This window comes from Canis lupus, chromosome 4 (genome assembly GCF_003254725.2).
Source record: "Canis lupus dingo isolate Sandy chromosome 4, ASM325472v2, whole genome shotgun sequence".
NCBI classification, from domain to species: domain Eukaryota; kingdom Metazoa; phylum Chordata; class Mammalia; order Carnivora; family Canidae; genus Canis; species Canis lupus.
The window spans coordinates 64,891,045-64,903,694 of NC_064246.1; the positions used below are offsets into that span (position 1 = coordinate 64,891,045).

General features: G+C 33.8%; 1 protein-coding gene across 1 annotated transcript in view; it reads left to right on the top strand.

Moving 5' to 3' along the window:
* EMB (embigin) overlaps window positions 1-10,547 on the top strand; it is a 51,902-nt gene extending 41,355 nt beyond the window's left edge. The window contains exons 8-10 of the mRNA XM_025434795.3: window positions 763-796; window positions 3,537-3,591; window positions 4,177-10,547. Of these exons, the coding sequence (XP_025290580.1) occupies window positions 763-796; window positions 3,537-3,591; window positions 4,177-4,194 (107 nt within the window). The 3' untranslated portion in view covers window positions 4,195-10,547. The remainder of the gene's footprint in view (window positions 1-762; window positions 797-3,536; window positions 3,592-4,176) is intronic.
* Window positions 10,548-12,650: the final 2,103 nt, after the last annotated feature.

Consider the following 12,650-nt stretch of genomic DNA (forward strand, 5'->3'; position numbering starts at 1 on the left):
AGGATTTCTTTCTTTAGATAATGTTTGCATGATGACTTAATATAGTAGTGGCTTTAGATTTTTGGGGAAATATCTAATCTTTGTTAGTTGGAGGGGTATTTATGTAGTATTAATGGTGACAGCACTATGAACTTACATTGACGGTCTTTCTGTTTCAACTTCCTAAAAAATTTGTTATAAAAAATGAGCTTTTTTTCCTTTTGCTTTGGTGTTACTGGTACCTAAACACCAGACAAGGGATAGGTGCTTTGGTACTAGAATATTAGAAGATTCTGTGATAGCTTAACATAAAAGATCTCAAAGACAGTCTTTCACTTAGGTAACTCACTTAGAATATATTTATCAAACATTCTGGAGTTCTCATCAAAGAGACATTGGTGAGTTTTCTATTTTTGTAGCATGTACTTGATAGATTCCGGGTTGAGAAAACAATGGTCCTCTAAGAAAATTTATCTTACGTTCTATATTCTTTTCTGATTTGTACTAAATTTTTAATAACTTAAAGAATTACAAATCAATCATTCTGATCTTGAAAATCCTAGATACTAGACTATGCTTGATCAACATTGCAAGTAAGGTCCAGAGAGCAGGGAAAGAGGAGGAAGTGATGGACATGCAGGCGTCTTATGTAGTACCGTCTCTCTTTTGTTCCAAAGAGGGAAAACCACGGGATGCATTCTTAACTTGGGGAAAGTTAAGTCAACATACATACTCCATAAGAATAATAAACCAATCTTAATAAAGTCCTCTTTTATTACACAGATGATGGGAAAGAATTTGAACAAATTGAACAGCTGTAAGTATTATTTTTTACGGATAAAGTTTCATTTGAGTAAAATACAGATAAATATGAAATGGAATAAAAAGTTTGCGGTTAAACTAGATGTTTACCTCAAAGATACAAAGGTTATGATCCAAATGGGGAACTTGTACTCCAGTGTTTACAGCAGCAATGTCCATAATAACCAAACTATGGAAAGAGCCCAGATGTCCACTGACAGATGAATATATATATATATATATACACACACACAATGGAATATTACTCGGCCATCAGATAGGATGAAATTTTACCATTTCAATTGACATGGACAGAACTGGAGGGTATTATGCTGAGCAAAATAAGTTCAGTCAGAGAAAGATAATTACATGGTTTCACTCATGTGGAATATGTGAAACAGAACAGAGGATTATAGGGGAAGAAATCAGAATGGGAGACAAACTATGAAAGACTCTTAACACTAGGAAATAAACTGAGGGTTACTGGAAGGGAGAGGGGTAGGGGATGGGGTAACTGAGTGATGAGCATTAAGGAGAGCACATGATGTAATGAGCACTGGGTGTTATACACAACTGATGAATTACTAAAGTCTACATCTGAAACTAATGATGTACTTATGTTAGCTAATTGAATTTAAATTAAACAAAAGTTTGCAGTTAGGAAAAAAGTACAAGAGTATATTATGTGTGTGTTATTTTCTGTACACATCCATGTTGTGGAGAGGCAAGTGGAGTTTGCCTGCCTATATTAGTATCCCCCTTTTTCTTCTCTGTACTTCAATTTTGTCCACAACAATATGGCTTTAATGATAGTATTTGCCATATTAGGCTTTTGGATTAAATGATATTCTGTCTGTAAAAATGCTTAGCATAGGCTTTGATGCACAGGGGTGTTCAATAACCATGAGGAAGTATTATTTGTGTAAAGCAGTATTTCTTAACCCTGGCTATATTTTTGGTCACTTAGGATGTTCCTTAAAAATGCAGTTGCTCAGACTTTACTGAATCTCCTGGATCAGAACCTCTGGGATTGGTGCCTGGGTTGTATTTCTTTAAAATGTCTATCACTGATTCTAAGTCCCTGTCATATTGAAAATCACTGGCCTAGAATTCTATTAGTTACTATTTCTGAAAGAACACATATTGTGCCCCACGTTCTCTTACAGTCCCTTTGTTTAGAGTGGAAAATGAAGAGGGCTGAGAAGAAAATTATCAGGATGTAATTTAGTTCAGTGAAGATGTGTGTGACTAGTTCTTCTAAGCCAGAGGACTGAGCATGGAGTCCAGTGATGGAGGTTCCCAAGACTGGAATTAAAGTCTGAGTAACACTGCCCAGGGATGGAGCAAGAAAATGAGATCAGATTAAATTTGCTGAAGGCAATGTAGGAAATGGAAGGCCTGAACAAATAGAACCAACACAGAATGGCACTTGAAGTCTATCTTCCTCAGCCAGCACAAGTTCTGACGTGTGGTCTATAGCCATGGTTAAAGAGTAGAAGTAGGGTGGACAGCTGTCATTTAGATATTCGTAGACATAATTCAAATAGTTATTTTTACTCTGTTCATGTATGGCAGGTAAGATAAATCAACATCATATGAGCTCCTAAAGTAAGGGCATGAAAATTGTATCAGGAGTTCCCTAACCTCAGATAGGAAAAACAAAACGGTGTTATCTTAGCATAAACTCTTAATTATAGTTGGAAGGAAACTGCATCTCTTTCTGTCCAAGGAAACTTGGACATCTTGTTTGTAGTGCTATGAGTGTTTTATCTTTCTGGTTCTCTTTTACTGATGCCCATTCTTATTATTTTTTTTAAGATTTTATTTATGTATTCATTAGAGACAGAGAGAGAGAAAGGCAGAGACACAGGCAGAGGGAGAAGCAGGCTCTATGCAGGGAGCCTAATGTGGGACTCAATCCTGGACCCCGGGATCATGACCTGAGCCAAAGGCAGGTGCTCAACCACTGAGCCACCCCAGTGTCCCCCAAATTTTGATTAAATTGAATTTATTACCTGCTGGTAATAGCTTAATGAGCTCAGGCCTGCCCATAACACCTAGAAGGGTATTCGTTATGCATCATTACCTAGCGTAGTCCTTCTTGTCTTATGACAAGCCCCCTTTTGTAGTATTGCACTGATGCACATTGGGTAGACAAAGAATCATATTTAACCTCTACTTCATGGGACACCTGGGTGGCTCAGTGGTTGAGCGTCTGCCTTTGGCTCAGGGCGTGATCCTGGTATCCTGGGTCCTGGGATCAAGTCCTACATCGGGCTCCTTGCGGAGAGCCTGCTTCTCCCTCTGCTTGTGTTTCTGCCTCTCTCTATGTGTCTCTCATGAATAAATAAATAAAATTAAAAAAATAACCTCTAATTCATTGTAATAGACATGTCAGATTACAGCATGTGTATCTCACATGTTGGCTGAACTTCTGATTGGCTATTATCTTGCAAGCCTCACAACTACACACAAATTATAGCCATATATGCAAGTCCTTACTCATGTTGGCAGAGAAGCAGTTCTCCCTCTGCATAAAACAAACAACTTGGTTCAGTGCCATTTGTGGCAACAGCTCTTCTCTAAGCAACAGTATGAAAACAAAATCAACTTTATGAGTAAAACATTTTTTTAGGAAAAATGAATTGTTTCAATTGACCTTTTACATTTTAACCTGATGGCCATGATATAAATGATGTATTGACTTGATTTAATGCAGTGTAAATATCTTGTGATTTTCTTTCTTTTCTGTGCAGGAAATCAGACGATAGCAATGGTATAGAAAATAATGCCCCCAGGCACAGAAAAAATGTAAGTCACTTCTAAATGATATTCCAAATAAAAGGTAAAATTCAATATACATAGACTATTATTCCAGCTACATTTTCTAGTTTCATATAAGACCTAATCATTCAGTATGTGCTTGAATATGCTTGTTTACAATATTATAGGAGAAATTTTATAGTTATGCAAAAATAAATGACATCTTTTTTTCTGTCAGAGAACATGTAGCAACCAATCTAAAAGTAAATCTTTTGCATTGCCTATATATATGCACATATATATGTCACCACAGGCTAATTCCTGGTACTACTTTTCATGTAGTCTTATTTTTTTTCTCTCTTAGATTTTCTGGATTTTCCTTTTTTAATTCTCATATACTCCCATGTATTTGGCATTATAAAGAAATCCACATAAGCTTATTTTCTTTACTGATTAGAACCAAAATTTTCATAGTTCATCAACATTTTTTTCCTGAGTATTTAGAAAATACTGTTAGTTTGGCAGTGGTTTGAATCATTCCTTTCTAGCACTTTTTGCTTTACTAAAGTGATAATAAGTTACAGAATAATTAGGACATACTAATTATATTTCATTTTGCTTTATTTAACTCAGGAATCTGTGAGCCAGTGAATGAAAAACATCATGTCAAGAGTCATGGGAAGATGTACAGTTTATACTTCAGCTTTGTTATGTTTCCTGTTAAGAATATCTGAGTTTTTATTTTTAAAAAGATGAAAAGTTTATGCAAAATGCTCAGCAGTAGCTTTGTAATGATATATGCTATCTCAGATTATATTTTCATTCTGTAAGTATTTTACATTAAATCAAGGTCGATTATATTAAATATGTTCTATGAGCTATAACCCAGGATAATTAATTTCATCTTGGTCATCAAGAGATGCACAGAAGACATACCAGCAAAACCAGTTAATACTACACAGAACTAATGTCATTCAAGACCTGTTTATAACCAAAGAATTCTTTAAAGAGAAACTTTTGCCATTTGCCTTAAAAAGTTCTTTTCTCAATTATGCTTACTCTATGTAGAAATATTTTTAATAATTTTCATGTAATTGTAATCCTCCTGTCATATTGGAAGAAAACATCCTTACTAGGAAATGAATATTTTCTGCCTTTGCTATACAATCTCTACAAGAAAAACATACTACTTTTCCTCCACAAATATTGGTTTAAGGCAAGGAAATATAACTATATACTTGCCCCGAATCTTCCATCACCACAAAAGCATGTTTCCCAACCTTTGTTCTTCTCATCTCCACTGCTTTCACACACCAGGGAAAGGTGACTTTCAGTCTTTATGTAGAACATTCTTTAAATGTCATGGTTTTTGGATTTTTAAAGTTGTACCTGGTGTCGATGCTATAGGGCACAGGTCCATATAGTTATAATATAGCACTGCTACAGGGATGCTTCTGTGGTTGGTTCATAGTTTCTTGGTATCTCTGTCTTGACACCTGGTGTCCTGATACCTCTGGGTGGTTAAATATCTAAAAATGCATTATTAGTGCTTTATAGTCATGATTCCTTTCTTTGATATCCAGAAGTTCTAAATTACTTCTATGATGTTGCAAATGCCTTAGACTTTCCTTCAAAATTAGAATAGTTTCTATTGCATATATAACTGAAATATTTGACAAAATCATCATAACCAAATTAAATGAAATATGAATAGACATGAAACATTGTCAATGGCTTTGAGTGGACTATTAAAATCATACTACAGTATACTAGATTGGGTTGAGGACAACAATGTGAAGCCTGCTAGGTGTCCTTAGTGCTGGTGGGTCCAGTATAGCAGAGTTCAGAACAATCAGAAGCCAAGGGGGAAGAGTTGTTTGGGATGGTGGTAGGGAACACACAGTTCTTGGTGACAAGGAGATTAACATTTGGAGGAGTTCAATGATTTGGGGAAGAAATACTTTATAGAAATGTATACTAGGGGGGATCCCTGGGTGGCGCAGCGGTTTGGCGCCTGCCTTTGGCCCAGGGCGTGATCCTGGAGACCCGGGATTGAGTCCCACGTCAGGCTCCCGGTGCATGGAGCCTGCTTCTCCCTCTGCCTATGTCTCTGCCTCTCTCTCTCTCTCTCTCTGTGACTATCATAAATAAATAAAAAAATAATAATAATAAAAATAGAAATGTATACTAGGTACTGACTGAGAAAACAATAAAATTGTAGTAGTGAAAATTATAATTTATATGGCATCTTTCTCTGTGTTTAACATCTTAATGTTAAAAAATATTACTAATAGGAATAATACACATAAAGTGGTGACTTGGAAGCTGCCCATTATTTTATTGCAGCACTATTTTGTATGAAGCATGCTAACCATACATATATGCTTTCTTTTTTTTTTCATATATGCTTTCTTAAAGTAGAATATATCCTTTAAGTAATGGCAGATTTCCTTTTATTCTTTGTATCAGAGCCATACACCATGATTTACACCATGGTTTAATTCATTATTTGATAACCTTGTCTTGGATAGTATTTATATGATGGCAGACAACCAATTAGGTCACTTAATTAATATAAACAGCTTGAATCAGTGAAAAATTAGACTTGTTATTTGACTAAGTCCAATTCAAATGGTATACTTATGATTGGTATATATAAAACCAAAACCAATTTGTAGCTCATATGCAGTATCCTTCCATTTTGCCATACTACTTAGGCTAAGATATTTTTCAAGCAAGAGAAATTGCTGCCCCATGATAAAATAGTCCTAAATATCTGTATAGTAAATTGAATTCAAAGTGTCAATGCTTGCTATTTTTCCTAGCAAAGGCAATTCATTTCAGTAATTTTAAGCAGAAAAAGTATGCAGAAAATTAGAGTTTTGGCTTTTTAGATTCTCTCTGGAGAAACTTCTGGAAAATTATTTCAGACATTTAGGTTAAAAATGGAATGCTTCCATTAACTAACCTCACATGGAAGATAAATGGATTAACTCATAATAACCAATTATAAATTGGCTGAAAATACTAAGTAAGCAGAAAAGCTGAAGTAGGAAACTGCTCCACGTTTACATATTAGGCACCTTGGGAAATTCTATTACTCTTTCTATCTAACAGGGTTTTGCAGAATAAGTATATTTAATGATGTCTTAAAATTCCCAGATACTTTCATATTAAGTTTATGCTCTAATGTAAATCTTCTCCCATTGTATATTTCTCTTTTTCCCTAGCATCTGGTTACTTATGTCAAAACCCCAGAACTCATGGTGATATTTTCTTCTCCTTTATTAAGTAACATAACATTAGTTATGAATCTCTGTTTCTTTGACCTTCTCAATGCTCATTAATCCACTTATTGCCTTCCCCACTCCACTCTCACAACTCCAACAGTGGCGGTCTTGATTTTCCTACCTCTGTCTCATCTTATATTAATCCATTTTTTTGTACAGCTGCCCAAGTCATCTTTTTAAACACAAATCTTGCTATGTTAACTTAATATAGAAGCTTCCATGCCAAGCCTCTGCAGGCTCACCTTTGCCATTTCTTAATACTGCAGTTTTCCAAATTGCTAATCTATCTCTAATGTCTTGACTTAATCTTAACATATAGAGATTTAGTGTAGAATGCTATCCCCTTGTACTTCTCCCCGATTAACTCAAGTTTAGCTTTCAAAACTTTAATCTGACGTTACTTCCTGGTGGATCTCTCATACCCAGTGAGGTGTATACCATGTCATTTGTTCAAGTAACTCCACATTTCTTTGTGTTTTTTTACCCTGTATTATAAATATAAATTTGTCTCCTTCTTGGGTCTTGGACTTACCAAAGAGAGGGTACAATTAGGTCACGAAATGTGTGTTGAACAGATCATTGTATAAGTAAAAATCAAATTTCATTAATTTTTTGTTATTTTTAGAACAATCTAAATTGTGACATCAGAATTAAAATACACAGATGCCTGGGTGACTAAGTTGGTTGAGCAACTGACTCATGGTTTTGGCTCCGGTCATGATCTCAGGGTCATGACATCATGTCCCACGTTGGGCTCTTTACTCAGCCTGGAGTCTACTTGGGATTCTCTCTTTCTCCCTCTCCCCCTGCCCTGTTCTCTCTCTCTCTCTCTCTCTCTCTGAAATAATAAATATTTTAAAAAATTTTAAAAAATTAAAATGCAATATATTAACAGAGATAAAGCTTTATGAGTCAATACTTGTTTCAATTACTTTGAAAACTGCATAGTAATAGGATAAAATGTCCCATCAGATTTTAATAATGTATTAATATCTAGTAAGTAAATAAAGTTCTGATTCCTAAACTGTTATACAGAGTATGCCCCTTTTCAATTCCTGTTGTTCTCTATTTTTCATGGATAGTTTGAATGTTAACCTTATTTTTATCTTTTATTTTAATAATATAATGTATTGACTTTAAATATAAAGGACTTTAGCAATTGTAGCCCTTTGCATGGTACTATAGAAAGTGGTTGGTATTTGTGCCCCCTCCACTAATTTCTCATTTCTCTTTCCCACTAATACCATATAGTACCTTAGAGTATCTCAGAATCCAATCAAAATTTCACCCTAAAAGAGACAAAAATTTTCAAAGAAAGTTTTCTTTGTTTAGTTTGACCACTGAAAGTTTGTCTTTAATCAAATTCATGAAAAGAAAAAAAATATAAGTTCTGCTCACTTATTCCTTAGGTCTTCATCTTTGAGGCATTTAAATAGATTAATACAAAGATTCATACTAAATATCTACTATGCTACCTTATAGAAAATGAATTTTCCTAATTGGAAAGGGCTATGCCATGAATTAGGGCCTTACTCCCTATTACCATTGTTCCTCTTCATAGGGGAGTAAGTTCAAGTATGTGTTCCAGTATTAATTAAAAGGCACGGTGACCTACTTACAGCATGCTCTGAATTAATTTTTTTTTAATTTTTATTTATTTATTCATGAGAGACACACACAGAGAGAGAGGCAGAGACACAGGCAGAGGGAGAAGCAGGCTCCATGCAGGGAGCCTGATGTGGGACTCCATCCCGGGGGTCTCTAGGATCACACCCTGGGCTGAAGGCGGCGCTAAACCACTGAGCCACCCGGGCTGCTCTCTGAATTAATATTTATTGGATGAATGAAAAATAGATGAATGACTCAATTATTTTGGAACTTAAATTATATATATTTACATGATATCTATTTTGAATCTGATTAATTGTGAACATATCCTATCTAGAGAAAAAGAAAACTGGAACTGCCTGTGTTCAGTTCTGTGATATTTAAGAATGTATTTGCACTGAATTTAGAAGGTCACTTACATGCCCAATTGAGTTCTTCATTGAGAATATATAATATCATTAAATAATAATAACTGACATTTGTCGAGTGCTTAGCATGTGACAGGCACTGTGCTAAATGCTTTGACATATGTTATCTCATTGAATTTCCACATCATATCATCTTATGCTACAGGAACTATTAGCATCTGCTGTATTAGAGATGAGAAAAGCAAAACTTAGATGAAGTATTTGGAACTGGGATTGAAACCCAGGGAGTCCTTCTCAGGAATCTAGGTTTAACAACCATGTTGAACAGCTTTAGTTTCTACTTACATGTATCTTAGAAAATAAAGCTATTATCTTTATTGAGCATCTTTTAACAAAATTTTTACTCTTTAGATGGTCAGTTAGATAAGATCCACAATCTTATCTTTAAGGCTTGTAATGACCTATGCAATGGCATACCTGTGTCCCTGCAGTGATGCTGGGGAATCATGACACTTTTGTTCATTTGGAGAGTCTTTCTTCTGCATCTCCCCACCCCCCACCATTTTACTTTTCAATAGCTAGTGTGACCGTTCACTTTATCATCCAAATACTTCAAATGAAAGAATGTCCTATGTATCATTTCACCAGGACAACAGACAGAAAACAGACCATACGTTCACCTTTTTAGTCTGTAAGAAGGAGCTAACTACTTTATAGAGATTCTAGCCTAGGCATAGCAATAACATCTATAGCAAGTTTGAATGATAAACAAAAATTCACTGTCAGGAAAAGAACTATCTTTAGAAAATGCCAGGTGAGTCTCACTATAGAGAAATGTCTAGAACGAGACAATTCAGTAAACTTGAAGATTTATCACTTTCCAAAAGTTATATGATTAAAATTTATTATCATTTGAAAGTATGATTCACAGTCCTAAGAGAAGATAGAAAAGAAAGTCAGGTTTTTGATAACCTGTGAAATGAACTGGACAATTCTTTGGACTTGCTTATCTTCATGATTAATGTGTCATAATAACACCCAGGTGATTCTCAATGAATCAAGAATGCCTGATTATGGTTTTACAATAAAATTTACTTACAAAACCAGTAAAGATCACTCATGAATAACGTTGTCAAAATTACTTTTAGTCACATGATTAACTTAACATCTATATTTCCTACTCTTTCATTTTCCAAAGGAGAAAATGGTAGGGCAATTTGTTCACAGTATTGGTATTGGTTGAAATCTATATATTATTTTGTTGTGTTATCTATTATGTTTAAGAACTTTTGTTCACAGAATTGATTTTGCTACTTATTTGTAATTTACTTCAAGAGTAGCACAAATGTTTGTTTTTCTAAGTTTTATTTGATAAATGAAAATTAGACTTATTGCATATGTAATGAACTATAATGTTATCTAATATTACAAAAATATCACAAAACATGATTACATTAACTGCTTTTGTATGTCTTAAGATAAAAATTTGGCCATACACTTTACTTTTTTAAAAAAAATCCAGGGCCATGGATTTATTATGACATATTTCCTAATTTAATATTTTATTTTTTTAACATATGTGTCTAAATTCTCATTAATGCTTCTCTGTATTATGTAAATAGCATGGAAATGTCTCTACTGGATTGTTTCAAAGAAACATTTTTGTTGAATATAACTCAAAGAATGTATCTAATATGCAATTAAATTTAATAAAATGTCCTTAGAATTAAAGATTTAAGTGACGATTAGAAAGTATATTTGAATTTTAAACTTTTAATAATGGCTTAAAGTGAATTTAAAGGCACTAAATAATAGAAAAAACTGATATCTCCTTTGATTATACTCATAGGAAATTCAAGTTTTATAAAATAATTCATCTTTCTCAAGAGAGCCCAATAAAAATGTGTTCCTGCAGCTGGTTATCTCTGGCTAGGGGTGGTAGGTGGGAGTACAGGGCTGAAGGGGAGTTGTTTAGTGGGTATAGAGTTTCAATCATACAAAGTGAAAAGTTCTAGAGATCTGTTTTACAACAATATGAATATATTCAATGCTACTGAACTGGACACTTAAAAATGGTTAAGATAGCAATACTCTTTATTTATGGTAATTTTTATTACAATTTTCTAAAAAAGAGTGATAGGATTGAAAAATAACCTGTAAATATTTTAGCATAAAAGTAAAATAAAATCTTTGGGACTTAGGGCTTGGTAGAAGAGTGTATATAGACATGACATAAAAAAAATCTATAGAAGAAAAAATTTCTACTTTATTAAAATGTAAAAGTTTTGCTCTGCAAAAAAACCCTCTTAAGAAGATAAAAGGACAAATTACACACCAGGAGAAAATATTTGCAAACCACGTATCTGACAGAGGTGTCATATTTAGAATATATAAAGAACTCTGAAAACGAAATAGAAACAAAACCAATCCAATTAGAAAATGTGCAAACAATACAAAGATATTTCAGCAAAGAGCAAACACAGAGGGCAAATGAGCACATACAAAGATGTTCACCATCACCAGTCATTAGGGAAATGCAAATTAGGATCACAATAAGCTATTACTACACATATATGAGAGTAGCTAAAATAAAGAATACTGATAATACCAAATGCTGGCAAGGATGCACAGCAATGAGATCTCACATACATTGCTTGTGGAGATGTGCAGACATTCTGAAAAGCAGTGCAGAGGTTTCTTAATATATACTTCCCATCTGACCCAGCAATCACATTCCTAGGCATTTATCTCTGAGAAATGAAAACTTATGTCTACAAAGAAAACTACATTACTGTATATAGCAGCTCTAATCCTAATAGCCTCAAACTGCAAACAACCAAAATATCTCACAAGGGTGACCATTTAAACAAATGACACTATATTCAAACCATGGACTATTACTCAGCAATAAAAAGGAACAAAGTACTGATACATGCAACCACTTAAACAAATTTCAAGGACATTGTACTAAGTGAAAAAAAGCCCATCTCAAAAGGTGTGATTCCATTTATATTTGACATTCTCAAAACAACATGATTATAGAGAGCAAATTAGTGTTTCTTAAGGGTTAGAATGTTGAAAGTGTGTGCCAATGTGATTATAAAGAAAGCATTTGGGAGATCTTTGTGATGATATGTTAGCTTTATAGATTAGTTTTGTATCTTGGAGTTTCCATGAATCTAAAAAGACATTGAACTATACATACTATACATACACATCATACCAATGCCTATTTCCTTCTTTTGATGGTGTACTATAATTACCTAAGATGTAACCATTGGGGGAAATGGGATTAAGGGTAAATGACAGTTCTCTGTCATATCCTATGAATTCATAATTTTCCTATGAATTTATATTTTTTTCAAAATAAAATGTTTAAAAATGTTTGAATTGATTGAGTAGTCTAGGCATTAAAGGATTAGAATCAGAAAGGAATATGGTAGAAATTTTTACTTTTTAATTATAGGTTAAACTTTAGTTTGGAAAATCAACCTAAAAGGTCAGCTAAAACCCAGTGAAAAAAGGTAAAGAATACGAATGGTTACAAGCCCATGAGCTCAGATTATAATGTCCTCCCTGCCTTGGAGAAAAGAAATCTGTTTTTTATTCGTAAATGACAATGCATGTTTATAAGTTTCTTCCCATCATTGACTGGTTGACCATTTTTAGATACAAACTTGAGAAAGATCACCTGAGCATAAGGTTCTTTATTCTGAACTACTGTATTTATGTAAGAGATGGAAATTATATTAAATCTCTCATTGTACATAACCAGAGCTATGCAGGCAACTTAATTTTATGTTGACCAAAAAAAAAGTTGCTTTATTTTGAAAGTAAATCC